This window comes from Lagopus leucura, unplaced genomic scaffold (assembly GCF_019238085.1).
Source record: "Lagopus leucura isolate 7727_CA_CO unplaced genomic scaffold, USGS_WTPT01 Super-Scaffold_100159, whole genome shotgun sequence".
In the NCBI taxonomy this organism is placed as follows: domain Eukaryota; kingdom Metazoa; phylum Chordata; class Aves; order Galliformes; family Phasianidae; genus Lagopus; species Lagopus leucura.
In genome coordinates, this window is record NW_024962335.1 from 30558148 (window position 1) to 30584859 (window position 26712).

The following is a 26712-nucleotide window of genomic DNA, read 5'->3' on the forward strand; positions in this document are numbered from 1 at the left end:
TTTTACAAAACTCACTGCACAGCATCAGGTTTCCAAAGCTCACTTACTGAAGCCAACAATACTACAGATCATTCTTCACTGTTCAACAAATGAACAAGTTACCTTTCTTCATAAATTTAGTCATCTTTGTTTAGAATTCTGAACAATTCCCAACTATCTTTCAGCAGCACATCTTAAATTCTGACTAGTTCTAATCATTCTGGATAGACCTATCAGACTATGAGGTATTGTTTGGTTGAAATAGTTTCTTCGCTATGGCCTTATACATGATTACCTGAAAAGATTTTTGTTATTTTTAGGATTTACATTTTTTTCTACAAATTCCTTCTGTTAAGGGAAAAACATACACATAACTTCTTTGATTTTGGGCATGTACTGAATCTGGTACTGACATGGTCGCCTTCAAATATCCACCTTTAATAATCCATCACGAATATTTAAGAAAAGTAATTGCAACATCCTCACAAAAAAAAACAAAAAACAAAAAAACCCACCACCACCACCACCAAAAAAAACCAACCCAAAAACCAACCTTTAAAAGAGGACATTTCTGACTTTCATGGAGCTATTACATTTGAAAACAAAGGTTAATATATAAATATATAGAGATTAAAGAGAATGTTATTCAAAGACCTACAATCCATGCGTGACAAAAAAGGAATTAGACTAAGCTGATACTGTCCAGGCACAGAAAGAAAAAAATTATGGTCTTCAACAGAGAAGGAAAGAAGGCAAGTAAAAATACAAGATGGCCAAGCAGAAAAACACAACTGAATATTTAATGTGTCTCTTAGAAATGAAATAGCCAACCACTCAAAGCCAACAGAAAACTTTGTAAATTTAAACAGCACTTGCTCAAAGACAAAAAAAAGTGTAAGAAGTACAAGAAGTTAGCCTTATCTACCCTTAATGCTTTCTTTGAGAGCATCCAAGGGTATTTTAAACTACAAGGTAGATGTGCAAAAAAAAAAAAAAAAAAGCAGTTACACGTGTCTTTCTGAAAGAATGCTGTCATGATAGTTAATTTATGCACATCATAATCTTGTGGGATCAGAAGGGAGATGATACAAAAGAGGAAGGGACTTAAAAATAAAAGAAGCTGAAATGCCAATAAAAATAGCTTCTCTGTCACTGAATTCTGCGATCGTGTGAAATTAGCCCTTGTGCCAGAAAACAGGAGGAAACATGGGATTTATCATCATCTTAGAACCCAGGTACTCATCACACTGTGAGGAGGACCTGACTACAAGGTTAATGGTGTCTTACAGACTGCATAGTCCCAGAAGTTGATGGGCACAGTGACTCCAAGCCTCTGATTGCAATTGCAGGACCCGTCCTCCAACCCATCAAACTGGGCTGCAAAACTGTGTTCCTGCACCTTTCTTTTGTAGTTTGGGCCTGTGGCAGAGGTTTGTCCCCAGCATTTTAGAGATGGCAGATCTAAAAAAAAAGATCCTTCTTGGTGACCTCCTCACAAGTGTGCTGTCCTCAGGTGTAATTGTTTGTCTGCTGTGTGGGTCGCCCAAGGAAGAGACAGTAACTGCCCCCTTCCTGGACAGCAGTCACATCTAAACTGATGCTGTTTTTCTTGGAATAATGTATTAAAAGAGGATGCCCAAAAGTAAACCATTATCCTGTGTTATAAAACTCCAGAAGGGCTTGTGTTAATAGAAGTGACAAGCACTTGGAGAAGTCATTGGATCATCTAAGCAAAGTTACAAATAGATACAAGTAAATAGTGTGTGGGGGAGTAAAGATTTAAGCATGAATAATATTTACAGTAACTAAAGATAACATTACTAATGTACCCACAAATAGAAGTATATATTTATATATTTATATATTGTACTCATTTAGATGCTCTATTAATGGAAAGAAAAACAGACTACCAGTTTTGTTGGTGTTGTTCCTTTCTCATCTGTTCTATTGTAACTGCCTCCAAAGGGACCAACTGATGGATAGAATTCCATAGCTCGATCCATTTCAATGCAGTAATGTATAGTGGCAAACCTCTGAAGAAGTTTAGAAGAGGAGAGATGAAAACATAAGCACAGGGGACTCAATTGTACAGAATTCATAAAACAAAATTATACATCTGATTCTTGTTGGTTTTTTTTTCCTCCTTTTTCTTCCCTTTTGATTTCTACTTGGTCAGAGGTTCCACTAAGCCACAAATGAGAAATAACAAAATTTAAATTGTTTTGTTTTCTTCTAAACTTCAAGTGCAATTCAAAATCCAAATCTTATTCATACTACATACCTCTTACTACAACAGAACCTACTGGTAGGTAGTTTCATCAGATTTGAATAGATGCCTTCTTTGCTTTGCAGAAAATTATTTTTGATGGAAAATAAAAAAAAGCGGAAAGAATATTTTTACATAATGTAGTTTCAAATGGAAAGTGAAGATACGCAAGTGCAGACACAAGTTTGGATCTTCAAATAGACACGCTCAAGGATCCACAATACTTTTTCTGTAGTAAAAATCTCACTCAGAACATTGGTGGTTAATGATTATAAAACATTATAGGTATTCTTCAATATACAACTGAAAATAAAGACTGCAGAAAAGAGCCTTTAAATTACCAGATGTTTCTACTACGGAGGAAAGACAGTATTCAACAGGAATGCAAAATAACCTCAAACTGAATACCACTATTTATACGGTCGTAGAAATCTGGAAACTTTTGATCGCAATAGTTTTATAAATGATCTTGGAAACATCTCTTTTGACTCTTGTGCTGTGTACTTGAAATAGTTTTGTGGATGTGCCAGTACGTCAAAGAGAGCTTTAATCAGTTTCTTGTCCTGTGGGAGACAACATACATATTATATAAAAATACTGTTGGGATTTAGTTTATGCTCATCTATCATAATTAATGAACAACAGTCAGCTTTTTTCTTTTGGTAGAACTTGATTCTGGCTAAAGCAGTGTAAGTAAACTGCTCCATGTTGGAGTAGGGTTTTATACTGATGAATTTGTCTACTGTGTTTTCAGGTTTTTTTTCCTTTCTCTTTTTTTCCTTTTTTTTTTTTTTTTCCCTTTCCCCTGCAATTTCTGTTCCTGGAAGATACTGAATTGAGAGAGCAGCAGTTGGGTTAACCACAAACTGGCTGTACAAGTCAGGCATTAGTACGGAAAGCTGCCTCTGTTGGCCCTTCCAGCCTCTTTAATGTTGTTGCTCAGGACCTTCCTTCCACAAGAAAGAAAGAAGACTGGTCTTCAGCAAGCCTGAGCTCTTTAAGGAGCCTCTCCTGTATTTTGGTAAAGCCTTGTTTCAGGGAATCAGCCGAGCCTGTGCCTGAAACCTCAGTGACCTGGAAGATCCAGTGAGCGAATGCTCAGAGGGTTGAGACAAGGACAACCAGGAGAGCTGGCTCTAAGCCTTACATTTAGCAGGTTAAAATTTGCTTTCTGAGCAGCTTTACATACACATATATTTAAGTTTAAATTAATTAGATGTTATACGTGGCAACACAGCAGCCTTTTTCCACAGTTCTCTCCTTCTGAAAACCATTTATCTTGCCTTTCGAAAATCCTTTCACAAACAGCCTACAATGCTACATTAGGGTTATATCTTGTTAAGGCAAGATAGTAGTTTAGATAATTTTTAATGCACAAGAAATTGTAATTTATTGTTGAAAAAGCTAATTTAAACATATGCCATACTGAGGCTGAAGAAGACTCTTTGAACAATAGCTTATTCATTTTTATAACATACAATCACGTTAGCATATGTTTCATTTACGTCTTACGTCAGCAAAGGATGTAGATGTGTGCTTAGCCCAACTGAGCTACTGATTTTGTTTTACTTCAAATACCAGCATAAAGCTCTGAAAAGAGGGAATCTCATTCGGCATCACAGAGGAGGTTTAAATATCACAACCCTATGAGGGTAATGAGAGCTACCTTGGAAAAATATTTAGTAAAAGGAATCCTTGGTTAGCCTCAGATAAAGAAGAATTTTCATACCTTTAGAATTTCTTGATGATTTTCTGATGCATATAATCGTCCATCCCGAACAATATCTTCTATTAGTTGTTGGTAATCCTCTGAAAAATAAAGATCAGTGAGCGACTGTGATATCCTTTGGCAGGATAACAGACAGATAGGCACTCATTATCTAGACTTCCTCTTAGAGACAGGTGAGAAATTGAGTATCCAGTTCATTATTCAGTGATCACCTTCCTGCTGTGGTCTAATCTAATCACAGTAAAATGTAGAATTCTGTACTGAACAGTAACTTTCAATTCTCTATGTAAATATTGACTTACCCCCAGAAAGCTACTCCCTCCACATAACAGTGCTTTATTATCTACATTTTATAAATGAAGAAACAAGACCACAGATATGAAATAACTGTCAAAGGCTACAAAAACACAGGCAGCTGCCAAAGGTATCATAAAAAAGTCTTGATTTTGTTAAAACAGAAATCATCCCAAAGTCCAAAATACACAGTTTAATGCATATTTCTGTATGATGAGCTAGAATGGTCTAAAACGTTAAGGATTTATTGTTGGATTGGCTAGCTAAAGGGCATTTCCTTTGGCATCCTTGCTTTTCTCTGTTGAACTTGTGATGTTATTAATTTATACTTTTAATGACTGTGTTGATTATCAGTAGGGCTTGATGAAGGGGCTTCCTGAAATGTACAGCAATTAATAGTTTTCTCATTACACATATGATAAATGACCATTAAAGAGAGTCTCACTGAATTTCGTGTAAGTTTAAAGAATTCTCTGTAACTTGCCATCTGTCTTTCAAACATTAAGAAAAGAAATAAATATAAAATCAGGTATCATTTAAAACCAGTTGTAAAGAATTTGAAAGTAATGGACAGAAAAAGTTACATGAAGTTTTGTCTTCATTCTTCTCTCCCTGTCATCACATGATGGACAGATTCTGAAGGCCAGTGTTCTGCATTTCACATATAACACAGAGATGGAAAACAATCCCCCTCTCACCATCATACGTCACATAAGGGACTTGAAATCCTTTCCCACTGTTGCCTTCATTTGACTTGAACTGAATCCATAGCTTCCTTGATCTTGAAGTAAATGCAATAGGTCTCTCATAAGTCTGACACGTTTCGTATGTAGTAATTGAAGTAGGAGAAGCTAGGAAATATTAAATACATACGTTTTATAATTTCAAAGTCAGAAATGTGAAATTGACAAAACACTTCTCAGTTTACATATACCTGTCAGCTTAAGGTTTTTTTTTGTTTGTTTGTTTGTTTGGTGACAGAAGGCTCTTTTATCTGCCAAAGAGAAGAAGGGAATTTTTCAACATAGGTAATAAGAACCCTTCTCCTCTGTCTCAAGACAAGTTCATTTCTAACATTTACAAGATTAGTATCAATATTACTCACTCTGTGTACTACTGACCCCAGATAGACCAGAACAAGTCAGCTGCACCCCAGGCACATGTGATAAGCAGCTCCAAGAACTCTCTGCTTGGGGAATTAACCTGACAGCAATAAGCAATTACCCTCTGAAGAAGAGTTAATGTGAGTGTGCCCAGGCCAGTGCTGTGCTACACTGTGCAAATCCCATGGCTGCAGGAACACCTCAGCCAGAGCACAGGAAGAAGAGGAGCCTACAGGCAGTTCTCACTTGGCACGGCTGATCACACCACCTGCCTGGCCTTGCCTTTATCTAACAGTGCAGCAATAAGTTCTCATAAGAATGTTGTTTTTGTTTGGCAGTAGAAATGATAGAGTTGTTTCAGGAATCACAAAACATGGAATACCTCAGGTTGGAAGGGACCTTTAAAGATCTTGTTCCAGTCCCCTTGCCATGGACAGGATTGTCACCCACCAGATCATGCTGCCCAGAGCCCCATCCAACCTGGTCCTGAATGAATGCCTCCAGGCATGGGGCATCTACAGCTTCTCTGGGCAACCTGTTCCAGTGCCTCACTACACTCTTGAGTAAAGAATTTCTTCCTAACATCCAGCCTAAATCTCCCTTCTCTTATTTTCAAGCCATTCCACCTCATCCTATCACTATCAGTCTGTAAAAAGTCAGTCCCTCTCCTGCTTGTAAGTTCCCTTTATGTACTGGACGGCTGCAATGAGTTTTCCATTGAGTCTTCTCCTCTCCAAACTAAACAAACCCAGCTCTCACAACCTTTCTTCAGAGAAGAGGTGTTCTAGCCCTTGGAGCATCTTTGTGGTTCTATTTTGAACCCACTCCAACAGCTCTACATCTTTTTTGTGCTGGAGGCCCCAGACGTGGACACAGTACTCCAGATCAGGCCTTACAAGGTGCAGAGTAGAGGGGGACAGTCACCTCTTGTGCCCCTCCTGGCCACCTGTCTTTCGATGCAGCCCAGGATACAGTAGGCCTTCTGTGCCACAAGGCACACTGCTGGATCATGTCCAGTTCTTGTCCACCAAGACCCTCAAGTCCTTCTTTGCAGGGCTGCTCTCAATGAGTTCTTCTCCCAGTCGGTACACACTTCTGGTATTGCTCTCACCTAAGTGCAACACCTTGCACTTGGCCTTGTTGAACCTCATTAGGTTCATGTGGGCCAACTTTTCAAGCCTCTACAGGTCCATCTGGATGGAATCCCTTCCTTCTGTTGTGTCAACTGCATTACTCAGCTTGGTGTCATCAACGAACTTGCTGAGAGTGAACTCAGTCCCACTGTTGATGCTATTGATAAAGTTGTTGAAGAGCACTGGTCTGAAGACAGATCCCTGGGGGACAACACTTGTGACCAACCTCCACCAGGACATAGAGCCATTTACCACAACTATCTGGCTGTGACCATCCAACCAATTCTTTATCCACTGAATAGACCAGCCTTCAATCTGTATCTCTCCAATCTAAAGATAAGGAGGTGGTGTGGGACCACATCAAAGGCCTTGTGCAACTCCAGGTAGATGACATCAGTTGCTCTTTCTTTGAAGGAGTGACTGATCCTGTAACTCCATCATGGAACGCCACCAGATTTGCCCTTGGTGAAGCCATGCTGGTTGTGTCAGATCCTCTTGTCATCTTGCATGTGCCTTAGCATCTCTTCCAGGAGGATCTGCTCCATGATCTTCCCAGGTAAGACTCACTGTAGTTGAGTCTCTGCACTTCACATACAACACAGGCCTGTAGTTCCCCATGTCTTCCCTTCTTACAAAATATGTTAACCTTAAAAGTGATGTTTCTCTTTTCCCAGTTAGCAGAGACTTTGCCTGACAGCCATGACTTTTAAAATATGATAGAGAGTGGCTTGGCAATCACATCAACAAGTTTCTTCAGGAGCCTGAGATGCACTTCATTTGGCCTCATAAAAAAATCCCCTAACAGCTGAATGAAGAAAAGTGGAAAATCTTTTCTGTGCACAAGGTTTACCCAGTATGCTGTGTGAATCACAGGCCCATTTGATGCTACAGCACTTAGGGTTCCTACCACGTAAAGACCTATACTTTTCTCTCCTTACAGAATTAGCTTCAATAAATAGCATTTAAAATGGTATCTTACAGAGACTAAGTGCTTTTTTACTGGGATCATAATGGACCAGGACCAACCACTGTGAAACACCTAGCTGTAGGTTTGCAAGGAAAATACCATTTATCTATACTGAAATAGAGCTGATAATTTGAGAACCACACACAATTGTGCAGAGTTAAGGTGACAAGCAAAGCTATCAGATTACTGAACAAATTTCACAAGCTTGCTCACTTTCTGTTTATACTGCCTGTGTGACTTGGGCTGAACACATTCAAAGCACGCTCAGCAAATGGAAACTCACGACAACCACTGGAGCATGTGAGCATGACTTTTACTTGCTCTGTGCAAATACTTCCACAGAGCTGGAGCTTGTCTCAGCCCACATCTGCCTGTGTGTGCATAAGTGAAGGACTGGGTGGCAAGTGTGGATCTGGGAGAAGCCCAGCTTAACATAACCACGCTGGCAAGAACATGCTGTATTATTTATACATACTATTGTGGTTGAGTCCATCCTTAAACTACAAGTAAGGGGATCCAACAGTACCTCTGGATCTGCGATCAGTTTTTTCACTGCTTTCACTGTATGCCGACTTTCCATAAAATGTAATAAATATTTGTAAAGACTATTTATGTGATGCCAAATATATAGTAATTGCAAATCACGTATCTGAAAAACTCCCCTCATTTTTCAGTGCTGATATTGTGGTACTACTGTTGGCTCTAAAGTGAAAGCCAAATATTTCCCTGATCTGCCTGGCTTTAGTTATTGCTGGAACCACAGCTTGGGATTAGGACAACTAATTTGTTCTGCTACACTGTTTTGCTTTTCAAAAACAAATCTATACAGAAATATTTTTATTTTATCTACAGTGAGCAGGTTTCTTTTAGTACTCATCCGATATATAGAGCTGCCAACACAAGCCCTCAAGGATAAAAAAAAAGGTCACGAAAATTGTTTTAGCAAATGAAATATGCCATTTTACCAAGTAAAATACACTGTTCAAACAAAGTTCCATATCAACAATTGCTTTTCAGGTTTGGTGCTTCTTGGAAATTTAACAACAGATTAATAGAAGCTGGATGCCTATAAAAGACGGCAGGAGAAATGTATCATAATGCTGTCTTAGCTTCAGGAGTAATCAAAGAAAGAGTACGATACCACTCCACATAAAGTTGGGAAAAGTTGGATTTCTTGAAGGTGTCAGGAGACAATCTGTGCCATGGCAAAGATTTAGCAATACTTGCAGCATTTGTATATTGTGCAGCATTTACTCACAAAGGATAAGCAAGAGAATAATTTGTATAGATGTCAGGAGATATCTTTCCTAATCTAACTTAGCATTACTGCATTGACTTCTAGAATGGCAGTGATTTATCCCACATGATAATTGGGCTAGACAAAAGCCCATTAACTGCTTTGTGATTCAGCCAGGACTCCTGAATAATTAATATGTTAATTGTTATTGGTACAGTGTTCTGTTTTAACTTGCTCTGCCATTTCAACAGTCCTTTTAAAAACACTGAAAGTTGAGGACAATCATCCGTTCAGTACGAACTTCCCACTCAGACTGTTTGCAATAAATATTTATATAACCCATGTCTGACAACTTACCACTTTTTCTCATTACTAAAACATCACCACATTCATCTTCTATTGGGAGAAATATCTCAGGCACAACAATGAGTATTCTCCTCTTTGGGGGTGGATTTATATTCCAAATGCATTCAACGTTAGCTGGGTAGTCTCCAGGATAGTTGGGTGATTCAATATAGCCAGTATAATCACCAAGTTCTCCTCCACAGTGCTGGTCTGTGCAGGAACAGAAATTAGCATTTGTGTTAGCTGATGAGCTAATTTGAGCTGTTTTTCTAGATCTGTCAAGAGCAAGCCTAAACTTCTCCTCCTGGGTTTAGAAATGGATACATTCTTCAGCTGCTTCTTTGTTTATCACTGAAAGCCCTTAAAGCAATAGTCAACCTACAGAGATCATTGCAACTGATTTGTAAGCCCTTAATCTCCAGTGCATAAGGTAACCCTCCATTCAGCTTTGACATTTGATTAAGAAACCAGCAGGTAAGTAAACAGGATCTCATTGTGGAGGCACTCATGCAGTGGTTACCACTGAGGCCATGCTGACATCTATGTTTTCTGACTGAACTTCATGTGTTTTTTAACCTGGTTTAGGTGAAAGCGTGTGATGATCCTAATAGGTAACCTTATCTTGATTATAGATCTACTTTGCTTTGTTTAAAGTGAAACAACTTATTAAAGAATCTTAACCGATGCATTTAAGTTTTACTTTCTGAGCTTTTAAAATTCCTACTGAATTTACCATGTGATTCACTAAGTTATTTAACTTGATCTTTCCAAGCCTACACAACTGTGTAAAACTAGATGTACATTTAAATATTTTGCTTAATCAAAAAATTCTGCAAGGTCAGAAGCTGGACTGAAAACAGAAAATATCTAAGCCAGCAAAGTGACATAAGTGGTTTTACTTTATTGGAAAATTATCAAACTCCTTCAAATTCTTTAAGAATAACTGATTTACTTAAATTACATTAGAAATTATGACTTAGTAAGAATAAAAATTTATGGCAGCTGTACATACAAATATTTGATATGACATTACCTAACTATTATAGAGAACTTCTCTTAAATTTGCATGGTTGGGATGAAAAAAAATCTTTCGTCTAAAAGAAACAGTAACTCACAGAAGATCAAATACAACTACACAGCAATCCTCAGAGATGTTTCAAATGGTAATTTAAGACAGAGGGCTGAGTACTGCAAAAAAGCCTGAGACTTCACTGTCATAAGTAATTATCTGGCATTTGCAGTATGCATGACCGTATCTGCTAGCATTTTATAACGACTAGCAGCAGTTACTCTGATAGAAGATACTGTGCTCTACAGAGATAGAAATATGCATCACTGTGAAACTTCCAGGATCTGGGAATTTGAAAGCTCAATAGTTTTAACTTGTAGCTGGCACTCTATGAAATTACATTAATGCTAAAACAATTAAATGCATCAAGTGATAGTTTTCCAGGTTTTGTTCTCCTTGCTTTCAGTTTTTACTGTCCCATGTGGCAGCAGATATAAGCTAACTGGGAAATACATGATGAGAGTGCAACCTGACAAATGAACCTTCAAGCTGCGGTTCAGAAACAAAGACATGCTTCACCTCACAGCTACTATAAATGTAACTTACTTTTACAGTGTGTAACATTAGTGGAGCCATCAAAATCTGTACTTGTGTTCCCAGGGCAGGTGATGCAGTAGTTTTGACCAAACTCAGGTTGGTAAGTTCCTACAGGGCATCGGATACATCTGTGCGTTGTGGAGTTGTAGTAGTGTCCAGGAGAGCAATGAACTGCAAAGTATGAGCCATATTATTTTCAGAGAGTAACAATCTTCATTGCAGAGATATCTTCCCTCTACTTTGGACATAGCCCATGATTCCCAAACTGCAGTATACTTACTAGGCAGTAAAAGGCAAAAAGAACATAAGCTCACACTATTTCCAATTACAAATGACCTTCTAACTAGAATACTCCTCTGAAGACTGATGAACTAGCAATTCATGCTACATATGCCTCTCACTACATTTGATGCAGGGGTTTCCTATGAGCTAATAAAAAATGGAAGATGATACATATCTGCCTCAACAACAAAAACGTCTTTCACAATAGCAAGAGGGGAGTTCCTATGTTTGCCAGAATCAGCATGTAATTCAAATAAGTAAGCCAAAATAAGTTTGGGCAGATTCCTTCTTCAGTGTTTGCACTGGAAGTTGTCATTACAGGACACGCAACATGTTCCATACTAACAGTTGCTGCCCAGCCCATTTGTAAAGAATCCTTAACTTCATATAATTTCTGTAATATTTAGTTTTTCTAGTTTGGAAAATAAAAACAGGCAGCAATGAAAGGCTAAATCATTCTCTGATGCAGGCTGGTTTGATTTTTTGCCATGCAATGAAGCTGATTTATACTTCCCAGTTGCAGAGCTAATACTATATGTGCCTGTGGTAAATTCCAAATACAATAAATCCTGTTCAGACTCCATCTCCACAACCTTGGGAGATCATGACTATTTTACAGATTGCCCGAACATTTAATTTAATCACATACACTGTTCCTATATGCGGTGACTATGTTTGTTTTGGAGACTATCAAAGCTCACAAACAAAAGGGCAAGCAGCAGGAAACAAATCATGGAAAGATATGAAATTCACCTTTGGTTTCACAGTCTTGAAAAGAAACAGCACCTTCGTACTTGGTCACAAGCCCTCCACCACATGGAAAGCAGAGGGTCCTTCCTGGTTCAGGCTGATATGTACCAAGAGGACAGACTCGACAAGGTTTAAAACCATCTGATGAATAGTGTCCAGGAGAACACTGCCCTAGAAATGAAAATGATCATCTGTGTTAGTGAGCTTACTTTTCTGGCCAAAATATAAAAACAGCTCATAGTTGGCAATGTTTTTTTTACCTTAAAAAAGTAACTACAAGACAGCTGCAGATCAAATTCTAGTCTTACTTGCTGCATCTGGATTGTTCCTGTAACTACTTCCTAAAAACAGGGCCAGCAATTAGAACTAGTTTCTTAATAAGCTCTTGGTTACCCATGTTTCTTTTTGAATTTTCTTTTCTAGAATGGGTCTAATAAGATGTTTTTATAATATTTTCACTGAGCCTTTCACCTGAGAATTACAAAGTTCTCTGTAGGGAAAAAATGAATCTTTGTATCATATCTGTGAAGCATTGTTTTCTTTTTAATATCTTCATTTTATTATATGGAAATGGTAACTATCTGGATGGGACAGTGTGGCATCCTGTCTGGAAGAATAGCTGACACCAGCAGCTTTCTGGGCAGCTGCAAAAACTACTGCTTGTCAGAAGTTCTTCTGCCAGAAAGCGGCCATTTGTGAAAAGCAAAGCACTTCGTTGAGGAGCCCACTGACAGATACAAGGTAGTTTTAAAACTTGCTCTCCAGCTAATTTCTGATAGGCATTTGTTTGGCTTGCTTCTTTCTAGCTAGTGTACTTTACTCTTCAACAACATATTTGAGAATCAAGATGTCAAGTTTTTCAACATTATGGCATTACTACATATCTTCACACTAGTCCAGCCAGGAGATCAGCACTTTGAGATGTGTTAGGTGTTCCCTGAGGTTGCCTAATAGCAATACTTTGCAATTCATTTTCCCTAAGAACTGAACAGCAGACAGAAAAAAACTGGCTTGAAATCCTGAGAGTTTTGAGAGCTCTAGGTGGAGTTGGGGTTTTTTATAAACCCTGATATTGGGAAATATTGGGGACGTCCAGCATCCTGGGTAATTGGCACTCAGGATGGACAAGAAATCCTGAGCAAAAGCAAAGTTCAAGCAAAAGTTCAAGCAAAAGTTCCTACAAAAAATCTAACTCTTATAGACAACGTTGGGATCAGGATCTCTGGGATTTAGTCTTGCTCCCATCCCACCTGGCTGGAATATGAGTGTACAAGTAGGTTGATGTGACACAGACTCAGAGACATGACACTGCTAATTTGAAGACAGTTCTGCACTTATTTTTATAGCAAAACTGATCCTCCTGGTCTGGTCCAACTGGTTGCTGGACTTTAATGTGAACGTAGTTAATGAATGGCTGTGGGTCTGGATTTCAATGTGAAAATTAAGAATGTGTGAAATGTGGCTCAGAGATATCTTTTAAGGAATAGGTACCGTTGTGTTTTCATACTGCTAAATGTTTGCTGTTTTCAGCATTAATATATCTTACCTGAGGATGTATATAGAAGTGAGCTGTTTCCTTCTTGCCTTTTTAATTGAATTTGAAATTGAAATTTACCAACAAAACATATCTGACATGATTTCCCTGAGAAAAGCCCCAAATGAATAGGCTCCCTAACTGTGTTTTGGGCTTGTGTCTGCAAGAATCACATGGAATTTAAATATCATAGCATCTTATTCACTTGGAGCTACAAAAGAGTTCTATGCAACAGCCACTTGCAATCTCTTTCAGGTATCAGCATGTGCTTCACCTGTAGGGATGAGGATTTGGATTATAGTGTACTTGTTACCACACAGACATACACTGCTCCAGAAGATAGGATGCAAAAATAGTATTAATTACACATGGTGAGTACATTTCTAACAAAGTCTGTTATTTACAAAGTCATAAAAATACAGTTTTATCATATGTGCTGCAACATTTTATCCCATTCTTGATAAAAATTTAGGGAGGCTTATGAAGTCTCAAGTACATTCTTTTGCCACTTTCAGAAAAAAAGAAAAGGGGAGAGTTGATTAGGAAAAAAAAGACTCTTGTGATCTGACAGCAAACATTTCCAGAGCAATACTCTCCACAAAAATAACCAGAAGGATTTCTTTGTGTTGTGCAGAACAAAAATTCAAATGTAAGCTTTGCCAAAGGTGAGATAAAGCAACTAGTAACTCTTGTTCTACTTTGGTCAGTACACTATATCAACATTTTTTAAACTCTGATAATCTATTCTTATTGGATTTTGTTCAAACAAAAAAAAACCAAAACCCAAGATGTACAGGCATTTCGAGTTTTTTTCAATGATAGCTCCTGCATACAGGATATCAGCAAAATCTACCATATGTTTGACTAAACTAAACTTTTTTTAAATTCAGTGAATGAAGAAAAATGGCAGCTTCTCAAGTGTCATTCATTTTATGCTCACTCTAGTTATTCTTGAAGTAAGCATTAATGTAAATTATATGGATAGGTTTTAAAGTCAGAACTGGCAAAGCAGATAGGACAGATTTCTTTCCAAGAAAAAAAGCTACTAGATTTTGCTCATCTGCAGGAAATAATGTAGATAAAATAATTAACAGTGATATATCTTGAATAACTTACAATAGAAGCATTTACAAAATGAAATTTGCAACTCTTTTCTGAAACTGGGATTACCATCATAATCCAATTTATATATAACGAAGTCAAGTCAGAGGTGCTGTGTCATTTGCCAAAAGCTACAGCAAATTCATACAGCATGGCACTTGCAGTCATTACCTCTGAGCCCATGTACAGACCCTTGCAGCACAACTATCTCAAAGTTACAACTGCTGCCAGTGAAGCCAGGTAAACAGCATCCCATGCAAAAGGTTAAATCAGCAGGTTCATTACACTCACCAATACCAGCCCAAAGTAAACTATCCCTTTGGCTTGCAATATACCTGATGAGTCCTTACAAGTCGAGGTATGTCTGTTCAGATTCCATACCTGACATGAAGTAAAGAGCTTTGCTTGACTTGCTCATTTTCATACCATAACCTTGCTGCAGCAGATCCCACCTTCAGTTGGCAATGTCAGCATGTCAGTGAATGGAACGAGCCAAAACATTTTGCTTATTGCTTGTAAGAGCACAGAGATTTCTTCTGTTACCTTTACAAGACAGAAGTGTGGATGGCTCTGCCCTCTTTTAGCCTCCACACTTCACAGGCTGTGTGGCAGCACCTAATCCTTTTACAATCACATCAAACTTGCCTCCACATTCTGAAACATTCCGGGCGCCTGCTACTCCCTGTCCATCATTACTTGGGCAAGGTTCACAGGTAAGTTGACCTTCTGTGTCTTGGTATGTTCCTGGTGAGCAAGGAACGCACTGATTATGTTCTCCGCTATAAAAGGTGCCCGTGCTGCAGGTAACTGAGAAAAGAAAAGAGGAATCTGCATAAGGACTTTCATTTTGATCACATCATTTTCCTATATATTGAACGTTTAGAGAAGATGGGTCTTTTTAGTCCCAGTATTATTAGTGGCACTTTTGCATGCATTAGGCAAAGACTGTCACCTGATGTAAAGAGGACTGTCTGGGGTCTGCGGCCAATTGACATCAGTGCAGTCAAGGTCCTTCTTCTACTGTTTAACCCATTAAATGGCATTCTACTGTGCTGAAGCACTACCAGATACAGTTGTTAATAAAGTTAATGCAGTCTGCAAACAGTACATGGCAGTTCAATTAAGGCAGTGTTGTATAATGTATAGGAAATGATGTGAATAGTTTGATGATGTGAACAAATTTAAATTATGTGCATTTATGTGTAAGTTTTATGGAAGAAGGCACAAAATCTGTCTCCTGTAATCAGTTCTGGCGATTTCTCTGAGGGCAGTGTATCCCATGTAATGTTTTCTTTTTCTTGACACTCAAATAGCCCAAATGGAAGGCATTTTAAGTATATAAATGAATCCGTATACTCTTCTTATAGTAACAGGTCACAATTACATTAAAGGTTTTTCTCTACTGGATATTAGTAATAAAAATGTATGGGCTTCTAGACACTAACAGCAGCAGCTTTTCAATAACTGCTTGTAAATCACTGTTCCTATGTGATGAAAACAGCCTTAGAAACAACTCATCAGAGGCATCTATCAGACCTGTCTTAAACTCCTTTTTGCTTGTAAATGACTTGGTGTCTAAAAGCAGCTGGAAAAACAGATATGCTAATATTGAAAATGTGACTCCAAGTGATTAGAAACCTTGCAGTGCTTGGAACTGCCACTAGTAGTTTTGCATTATCACCTTAGCACTACAGCCTAGTAACTGTGGAAGAAGCTTAAAGAAATTTGAGATCTGACATAAAGTTAAAATAGATTTCTATAGATCGTTCCTTCTTTTTTTTTTTTTTTAATTGGACTTTTTGAGTGTTAATTATAAATATACGTACAGGTCACAGATTATCTGGTGATGAAGAAAGTAAGAGAGACAAATTCAAACTAAATACACAGCATCTAGGAAAATGCTATTTCGTTGTTTTACAGAACTGTAAATGTATTTTCATTAGATACTGGGAGTAACTGTGAAATAGTTGCCAACATATTGTGGCAATGTGTTTTTTGGGGTATGGCTGAACGGAATCAGTTGGGACTTACCGCATTTTCCATCCTGCAGCACTTGCCCCGTACTGCAAGCTTCATGCCCTTCAGTAGCTTTAGCTGGCTTCTGAGCCACTTCATATTCTGTCCCAGAAAACTGAATGTAAAATTGCTGTTTATTAATAGATTTCCTCAATGTTTTGATTGCAGTTTGCAGCTTCTGCTCCATCCTTTTCCGAACACAGTCAATGTTACAGGTGTCTAGATGGGAAACGATAAGAAAACTAGAAGCAATTGAGATTGATGCTTAAAAGAGGTGCTTAACAAAAAGCTCAGCTTGCATTACACTGTGACTCCTCTGTTTGTTTCACTGTCTTCTCCATATAAACTGTAGAAGCAGCTCACTGTATTTAAAATCAGGCCTTTTATGGGGCCAGCCAGTAGTACCCTGACATCCATCAAACTGAGCTGCATGGCTTGTGAGTGGGCATGGAGCGCTGGTACCTCAGTCATTAAGAAATCTGGTTATACTGAGTGCACAGGGCTACAGAAATCACCAGTCTAGACAGAAGGATCAAGACGGCACTGTGCAACAATGCTATACTCTGCTTTACAGAGTAGCAGTGACTAGTGCTTTGTGTACAATTAGAAGAAGGGTGGATGTCCCACTGCATCCTATTTCCACATAGGTGTCCTGTCAGACACCACCACCATTTCTGAATTTTCTCAGTCCACTCATTTGATTAGGAATTCTCCCCACATTCCTGATCAAAATACATAACTGACACAAAGAAAGGTGCTTTTTAGCACAATTGGCTGTTTGAACTCCTGGCTACTGAGATAACCTTCACAGGTTAAGAAATCTGCCTTTGAAGACTGACAAGTTTATAGAATTCAACCTACATTTTCTTTGGCTGAATGTTATAGCATGATATCCTACATCTTGAATAACTTGAAGCAATTCTTTTGCTTCCTGAAGTTTGTTATGAATACATGAATTTATCAAATGTGTGATAAAAATACTCAATTCTCAGACTGAAGTTTCAGCAACTTACATTTTGAAGGATATTTTTAGGGTTAGTGTAACATAATTTCTAGTTAATCCTTACATTCTCTGTGCATCAATTAGCACTTCAGTTGTCTAAGAAAATCAGACTAAATTAAAATACAAGACTTAGCTCTAGGAATTTTGCTGCAGATTCAATCTTTGTTCTTTGGCTTAATTTCATACCTAATTCCTTTCAATAAAACTCGGAAACTGAGTTTGGAAAGGCTGTTGAATGAAGCTTGTGCTACAAGCTTCACATAGCAGCTTGATAAAATAGCATCAAAGAGATTCTAACAACACACTGAGGAATTGAATTATGGTTTCTCTCTGCAGACTTAGAGACCGTTGACAAACCTGAGACTTCTTCTGACTTCATCTCCACTTCAAACTCTGCGGTGATATGGGACACTTCTTTTGACGGTGACTTGCGGCCCCGGCGCTTTTTCTTGGAGGAATCACACTTGAGATTCACAAAAGTCACGTGGCAGTTGTCTGTACAAGGGAATTGACCTCCTTTCATGAGAGAAACCACACAAAGAAAGAAATCAAGTAGCAAGGTAGCAAGTGACAGGCTAATGAGCAATATCTCAGCTGGGTTATTATTAATGCAGTGACAGGTTTCGTAACATTTCACATGCACTTAGACACTTTGATCCTTTTGTTGGTGAAAGCAGGAGGCAAAAGCACTGGTGTGGTGATGCTCAGCTGCTTAGTGTTACCTATAATGCCTATAATTTCCTGTATCTTTTCTGTGTTAGGATTAGGAAACTATTTAGAGAAATTAGGCAAGAGCTGCAATACTACATACAGTCATTTCATGGTTATACCAAGCAAGAGAGTCAGTTTTCACAAATTCATTAGAGCAGCAGGCTTGGGACTAAACCAGAACAAGCATGGGCCTCAAGAAAACTACTAACTGATGTTCTATCTCTTTGAGCAATCTCTTACTCAAAATCTCTTTTCTATTCAGCTATCATTCAACTTCTCACTAGCAAGAGTGGTAAGACAGACTCACAACAGAGAATGTAACACCAGTAGACATTTTCTGTAAGCTGCTACGTTCCTCTAAGCAAGAACTTGAGCTGTTGCAGTCTCACCAGTATTGTGCACTGAAGCCCAGAAAATTCTGAGTTAATGTTAAAAGTAAATGAACTTCAGATATTTCAGCTGTAGGAGTGCACAGCAAAAATACCAACATATTCTTTAATTGTTCAATCTACTCCAGTGTATCAAGGGGATGGAGGACAAGAAATGAATGTCATGAAAATCTGTTAAAAATGTTTTGTTTAACCTTAAAAATGAAGTTAAAAATTAGCAATAATAGAGTCCCAAATCTTACTGCCATGAGTTTTTTGAAACATTTGAGTGCTTTGGTATAGCCTGATAAATCCTTTTTTATTTACATTTCAGATTTGTTGTAATTTTGTCTAAATCCTCTTCTAAATTTTTCTTCTCACAGCATAACTACTAATTCCAGTGTAACATATGATTGAAGACTACGTAACATCAGATTTTGGTTGTAACTTTTCTATGTAGGGGTTGTCTGCTGCTGCAGTGCGTACTAATCCAATATAATGCAAATGAATAATAGCGTTTGCAAACGTAGATTGGAAACAACAAACTGAACCGACATTATTTCTTGCAACTGCACTGGTCACAGCTTTTTGTCTCAAGATATTTCTGCCATTACCAATGTCAGAAAAAGGATCAGCTTAATTCCAAATTCATGTAGTTTTGGACAAAGATTTTTCAAAACAACTGGTGACATCTCAACACTGCCCTATCCAAACTTATGGCACTGTTCAGTGAGAGTGTGGAACTTGACTTGATCTTAAATTCAAATCCGAATATGAAAAGCATTGCTTTTTTTCAGACTGAGATGTTAAAACAAATTACGTGAACAATCAAACAAACAAGCAAAAAAAATTCTGAAGCTGTTTATGTGTTGTAACAAATCACATACCTAAGACAGCTTGCTTCCCAGCATCTTTTGTTTTTTCTTTGCTGCGAGGTCGTAAGTGGCACTTTGCATCTTTAATTTTAAAGCGAGCTTTCTGCTTGATTGGAGGGGCTAAGGAATCTGTTGATGTAGAACAAAAAAAAAAAGCCATTGTTTGTGATGCAGATGAAAGGAAGCCTGGAATTTATTTTTAAAAATAGACTTAAAAGACTTTTTGCAACATAGAAAACACACAGACCAAGAGCTATACACCTTTTGGAAAGGGATCCATTTGCATAAGTTTATTATTTCCCATAATTACACTTACACTTGAGCCCAGACAGATCAATGGATTTGCTAGTATTGCACATGCTCTGCATGCACTCCTTCCATCCAGTACACCTGCACATCTTTGTGGGATTGGGTGAATTTGCCATTTATAAAGAGTAAGATTCACTGATAGCGTTTTTTTTCTGACTGTGGCTTCCTACACTACTTGGCGGTAGCTCTGACTCTTGCTAATGCCAAGCAGTAGTAAGACTGACTTAATGGAGTTAAATTATTGACAATGGAAAACTATCCAAAGGAAATACCTTTATTTGATGGTTGTCTAGAGCTTGCAAGATTTTTTCTTCAGCTTTAGATCCATGCCAGTCATAACTTTAAAGGCTCCAAATATGCAGTGCTTCAAAAATGCAACTGCTGACTGACTTCCTCACAAATTCCATGGTGTGAAAGGTATGGCATGGCCTGTCACCTTCCTGCTCCTGCAGGCTGCCCCTTGGAACTGGAGCAGGTAAAAGGGTGTTGCAAGTAAGTGATGCAGTGGGGAGCAACCCTGAGAGCATTATAGAGGTTATCTGCCCCTGTGGCACAGGCAGACAGATGGGCTGCTGTGTTAACTCCACAGCAACATACTTCGTATTGCATTCCAAATGTATAACAAGTACATGGCTAGAGAACAGGGAAACTGGAGAGAAGCATGGCAGGTATTGATATGTGAAATGGGCTGATGCTTCCCTCCAATGGATGCTGTTTCAACTGCTTTTAATTCTGCCAGACTTCATCTTCTAGAGCTGAGTTCATTTTACACTAAGTATCAGCTTTTGAAATTTTGAAATGTCCCTGCAAAATAATCCAGCCACTTCTGTGAACAAGTAGAATGAAACACTAAATGTGCTTGTAAAAATACTGTAACCTTTCTGGTTATAGAAATGCAATGCCCAGATCCTCCACACTCCTCAGCAATGTCTTTGTAGCTGATCACCAAGCAGCATCGTTGCCTTTGGCTGCTGTGCTCCTGCTGGGCTTCTCGTCTCCTAGTCTGTGCCATTTTTACATGCTCACTGTCAGATGTTGGACTATGGAAAGTAATTTACTCCAGAGCTTGCCCTTGTTGAATGTAACTCTTAAATCTGGCTTTGTGTAACTTCAGAGTTGTCTACCTTGCATCTCCTCAGTGGTTTAGGAGACCTCCACATTTAATTCCCAGAGGCCATGGCCCAGGTGAGCAGGACAGCACCTACCTGCGCAGCTGGGAAGGGTGGCATTGCGCTTCTGCTGAGCCTTGCCTTGCTGGACAGGAACACCACAGCTCAGTGTGTAGCTGTTCTCTGAATCTGTGAAGCAGAACACACAGTCAGCACGCAGGGCATCAGCCTCACAAAACACCTGCTCTGCTTAGCACTCTCAGCACTAATGTGTCATGTCTGAGCACTCTAATACTGCCAAATAATGAGACATTTAAAGTGTTGAACCTGGATTTTAAATGGCTGAAGTAGCTTACCAAGGGCTACTGCTTCAGAGCATTGACTACGGTTTGTTTCTTTCAGCACTGAAATGCTACATTTCATAAAGAGTTTGGCATGAGGTTAGCTGACAATTAAGTAATTCCATGGCACACAGATCAGAAATATTTTACTGTGTTTGTTCATGGCAGAATCCTTGTGCTTTGATCATCTCTGTTACTTATAAATAGATCATGTACACTAGTAATAAAGCTAACCAGATTGACACATTTTTTGGCAGAAACAAAAATTAACATGCTAAGAACTATGAAAGAGTTTGCATACTGCACAGATTGAACTCTATTGGTGCATGCAAATTAGATAAATGCACGGGTAATCTCTGCTAAAATGAAAATAACGTGTGAACAGCTCTGCCACATATAATGCCAGGACTAACATGAAAAGTAGAGACATCTTTGTGGAAAATAATCCTGTGTCAGAAAGAGAACACCCATTAAAAAGTAATATCAACCTCCATCCTACTCCACTGTCCTGCAAAACTGTGTAGATGAAAATTACATGTAGCAAATGATAAGAAAAGGGAGGGGAAAAAAAAACACAGTGAGATGCCTGATTTTCTGTAACATTCAGATGAACTACTGCCAACAAAATTTATTGAAACCCAGCTACTGCCAGGAACAGAAGCAACAAATAGTGAGTAGGGGTTTACCTGCGCAGCCTCCTGAGACAGATTAAGTCATACCCACTCTGTGTGAGACAGTAAGGCGGGTTTTAAGCTGTTGCTGCTTCATTCACTGATCCATGGTGTCCCTCGCTGAACTGATGGAAGTTTTATGCTACTGTGGCATAAGAGTTTGATTGCATGCTGGGGCTGCCACAACATTAAGTTGCTCAGGGTGTCCCAGCACTCTTCTCCTGCCCCTGCCTCATGCTTTGTTCTCTAAACCAGATTATCTAGGAGGGACCATCCATTTTCCAATCTGTTTCCACTCCTGTTTGATCACACAATTTCAGGATATGCTGGGACATGATGCAGAGTCCATCATTTTAAGCAGATGCCTGGAGGGGCTCAGAGCATTCTATTCATAATGAAAAACAGTGCTTAACAATTAGCAGGGAAATCAACTGCTCAGTTTTCCCTCCCCTTTTGACTAAGTAACTTAACGTATCAAAATTTTTCTTTTGCACATTTTAGTTAAGGCAACTGTAGGATTTTTTTTTTCAGTTTGACTTTTTTTTTTTCTTTCTCAAATGACAACTCAGATTAAACAACCAAGGGCCAAACCCTTAATGCAACGGGCAGTCAGTTCTTGTATTTAATCATGTGCATGTTTGGACAAAATTTAATTTATAGTGAACCTTTGCTCACTTACAGTTGTCCATCATAAAAACTGAATGCAAGAGTCATGTATACATTAACAGAGAAGAATCATCAAGTCACATTCAAATAACTATATCACTTCAGAGAACAGATATTTTGTACAAACCTGGAACAAAAAGGGTATTGGAGGGGCATGATAGGAAGCAGCTCTCTATTCCTCCTGTCTTACTACATACTAGTTGAGCCTTGGGAGCTGGTTTGGCGTTTGGGAGACATTTCACCATCTCTGAGGACAAAAAAAGAAAAATCAGAAGCAGCCCAAACCAGAACTCTGTGCATTCACTTCTTCAGAGCAGTGAGAAAGGAAAGGTAGAAGTGGCAACCAAGAAAAATTACAGGTGCAGGCATTTCTGAAATAAGCGTTTAACAGGAGAGAGAACATTTGGACCTTGAGTTTGGACTTGGAAATAGAACTCCTTCAGATTTTTAGGTCTAGCATCTGAGTCTTTTATTCCTATCTTCTTCTTTTTTTGGGACTGTTCAGGTCCAGAGCTGCACTTTGAAATGCAGGTATCTCTAATTATGAGCATTATGCTGCACACACAATATCATTACAGAAGCAATAGGTAATATTAATGACTTGAGAAGTCCTGTCCCCCTTTTTTGGAGGCCCAGCTCTCTGGTTCAATGGGGAACTACAACAATATACACAAGAATCCCTCTCACAAAGTTCTGTTTATTTAGATTGCCAGTGAAAGCATTTTCTTTTTCTCACTCCAGTTCTCACAGGCTTGTATTTCAGTGCCAGGCTTAAGCTTCTGGAAGTAGAAAACTTCCCATCTGGGCAACGATGAGGCAGCAGGTGCTGAGATTGGGAGTAGATAGTCCCATCAATCCTTTCAGCCAACGTCGAACTGCCCCAAGCTATGGTACATAAATATCAGCTGCTCCTCATCAGCACCCACCACACAAGGCAACAATGAATATGTCCCTGCTTCTCTTCGTGGCTTCACAGCAAGATGAAGACAGAATATTCTGTATTTCTTACCCACAAACTGCTCTTTGTACTTGGGTGAGGGACAATTTGTGGTTTAGCTGAACCTACATGACATTGCTGAGTTGCTGGATCAGTTCTGTGCTTCATCTAAAGATGATGGTATGCAACTGATAATTAAGATACTGCATTTATTTTAATCTAATATCTTTTGGTACTCAAGTATTACTTAAATATACCTTTCCTTATAAATGACCAGATGCATTCTCAGCTACAGCTCGAGTAGTAGATGCCATCACTATCTGGCACTAAGGCAGTCTCACTGCTTACTTTCCTCCAGTCGCCTCCTCCAGAGTTTTACTGTTTGCACTGACTATTGGCTGTAGTGCTGGGCACCTGTTATACCAGATAGTTCATGCTGTATCAGATGAATCTCAGGCAGGTGTCTGTAGAGCAGTTCTTGGTTCAGCCCTGTATAAACACATGTTCAAGTGCATATGCTTTTCCTCTGACTGGTCTTTTCTGCTTCATGCTCACCCTGCAAGGTGGACCTGGCTGACTCCTGTTTAGCTCCTAACTGGCCTCGTTGGAAGAGCCGTTTTTCCTACCCTTCACCTCACCACTGGACCACAGAAAGTTAGAGATCAGAGCTGTAGCATCTGAATTCTGTAGGACAGTTTTGGGTTGGCCAGACTTCGGGAAGAGCTGACTAAAGTTGGGATGAAATAGACCAGTTGAAATGTGGCAGCTGGAATGAGCCTTCCTGGCTTGGCCTGAGTACAGAGGAAGGATCCCAGGAGCCACCATTTGGATTGATTTCCTAGCCTCACTGCTGGTTAAGTATAAATTACATGCAAGTCCTTTAAACACATCTAATGTTCACATCTGAAATACAGCAATAACCATCCTCTACTTATCTCCCTCCAAAGGCCTTTAATGTTGCTTTGGTGATGTTTGGAAAGATACTATTTCTTTGGACTGAGGAGACAAACACAAGTGCAAAGCGTCGTTTCTGAGCAAAAGAGGATTTTGTTACAGCAAATGTAGAACACAGCAGGGAGATGACACTTATTTTAAGCCTCATTAAATTCATCAAAGAAAACAGTGTGCATTAATGGAAAAGAGTGTTCTATTTTCCACCTTCCAACTGAGTATTCCAAATAATGAACAGAAATACACAACTAGGAAAATATTTCAATACAAGCTCTTACTATGGCAAAAGCATTCCTAGTAGGTTGAGAGAGTTCTGTGGCCTAACAGACCTTAGAAAACTTAGTCTTTACTAAAGTTTTACAAGTTAGTTTTAGGTTAGTTCACAAAGCCTTTTCCAGAGGGCTAACTAGTACACTGCAAGGTAGATATGGTGGACCGTTAATTAAAAACAAACCCAAGAAGTAACCATTTCTTATTTCTACAGTCCTTAGTTCTCATGTAGAGAAGCAGTGAAGGTAATGCACCTGAATGCAAGTGGGGAAAATGAGGTTCTTACTGGTAGGTAGAAAGAAAGTCAGTGGCAAAGGCTGAATGTCAGCTGAAACCCTTCCAGTTATAAAGTGCTTTCCATACTGCTTTATCCATGTAAGTGGAAAAATGCCACAATCTTATATCACATGATATAAGAGGTTAGTGCAGTGCTCTCTACTCCAGAGTATAGTGCTTTCCCTCAGTATGTCAGGAGATTCCCTTTTAAACAAGGTCTCTCCTTTATTTTTGTGTCTTGCTCCCAGTTAGGTAATAGCCATCAGTTCCTACTGTATCCATAAAATATTCATGGTTTAAGGAAGCAAACAAAAAAAGCAACAACTTATATTTGACTATGAAAGACCTAACGTATGCCATTCTCAATAAAAATATGAAAATTGAATTAAAATCTCACAGAAATGCAGCCATGACCAATATTTGTTGTGTTTCAAATTGTGCTTCTAAAAGAAAAAATAATCTACCTAAAGGGTTGCACAACAACGATTGGAACAGGTATTCAGATTTGACACAAAGTTAGTGGCACTTGTAGTACTTGCTATCATTTGAGTCATCTTGGGATTGTACTAACTGCAGTGAATACTTCTCACACATCTACTATTGGTACTTTATAATGAGCAGGATACTTCTGGGGAGAACTTGAACAGGGGTATGATGTTGTGAATGTATATATTGACTTGAATAACATCCTACTTGTAAACAGTCATATATTTTAAATATTCTAAATTACTCTTAAAGGGAAGTAGAGTTATATCTGAAATTACACAGTTCAATATCAAAAGACCATAAAAAAGCAGAGGATCAAACGAAAACATACCTAATAACGTAGGAAGACCTACATTTGTGAGCACAAGACTCATAAAACAGAATTTAAAAAAAATCAACACATTCAACATATTTCCTATTCTTCAGTCCACCTGCAGCATTCCTCAGACAAAGTTACAGGCTTCTTCACTCTTCTGGAGAATGGGAGCAGCACCACAGCCACCTCTGAGTCAGTGACTTACACACTTACCAACGCAGTCCTTTTTATTCCAGTGCAGTTTCTTTCCAGGCGGACAGACACACTCATAGCTTCCCATTGTATTCAGACACCCATAGTCACAGCTGCCATTGCTGATGCTGCATTCATCAATATCTGAAAAATATAGTTAAAGTTGAGAGGATATTAACAATGTCTATACAGTATCTCTGTGCATACTGTACACACGTGTACATTGAAAAGTTGTGTGCATAAGAATATCTGTACCTACTACATCTTCTATGTTTACATCTATTATAAATATGTAATGCAGATACCAGTCTTGTCAAACAGCTTATCGTGCTTTGCATGCATTTGTCCCCAGACACATGCACAGCTCCTATTCCTGTAATGATTTACACATAACATGGAATCAAAGAATCATAGAATTGCTCAGGTTGGAGAAGACCTTAAAGATCAAGTCCAACCACAACCTAACCCTACTATCCTAACTCTAGCAACCCTCCACTAAATCATGTCCCTGAGCACCACATCCAAATGGTTTTTAAACACATTCAGGGATGGTGACTCAACTACATCCCTGAGGAGCCCATTCCAGTGCTTAACAACCCTTTCTGTAAAGAAGTTTTTCCTGATATCCAACCTAAACTTACCCTGGTGCAACTTAAGACCATTTCCCATAAGGCCAAATGACACAATTAAGTTACTTGTCAGGATTAGTTACACTGAAATTCTTGGAAGTTCTCACAAGATGCAAAACATTCTTGAAAGTCTGTGCAGCATCTGGACAATAATGTATATTACATTATATAGAAAAATGTCAAAGGTTTAATTGCTCAGACTCTAGTCTAATGATAGGCCTCAATATGTGATAGTTATAGAAAAACTGTCACTGCATGTG

General features: G+C 38.7%; 1 protein-coding gene across 1 annotated transcript in view; it reads right to left on the minus strand.

Annotated features, from left to right (window-relative positions):
- Nucleotides 1-2655: 2655 nt before the first annotated feature.
- The window catches only part of SCUBE1 (signal peptide, CUB domain and EGF like domain containing 1), a 201347-nt gene continuing 177290 nt past the window's right edge, over nt 2656-26712 (minus strand). Inside the window, exons 11-23 of the mRNA XM_042890068.1 lie at nt 25845-25967; nt 22523-22642; nt 20814-20906; nt 19312-19428; nt 17703-17861; nt 16358-16561; nt 14972-15133; nt 11695-11862; nt 10669-10830; nt 9066-9263; nt 4967-5119; nt 3975-4054; nt 2656-2808 (exon numbers count right to left, since the gene is read on the minus strand). Coding sequence (XP_042746002.1) covers nt 2656-2808; nt 3975-4054; nt 4967-5119; nt 9066-9263; nt 10669-10830; nt 11695-11862; nt 14972-15133; nt 16358-16561; nt 17703-17861; nt 19312-19428; nt 20814-20906; nt 22523-22642; nt 25845-25967 — 1892 coding nt within the window. The remainder of the gene's footprint in view (nt 2809-3974; nt 4055-4966; nt 5120-9065; nt 9264-10668; nt 10831-11694; nt 11863-14971; nt 15134-16357; nt 16562-17702; nt 17862-19311; nt 19429-20813; nt 20907-22522; nt 22643-25844; nt 25968-26712) is intronic.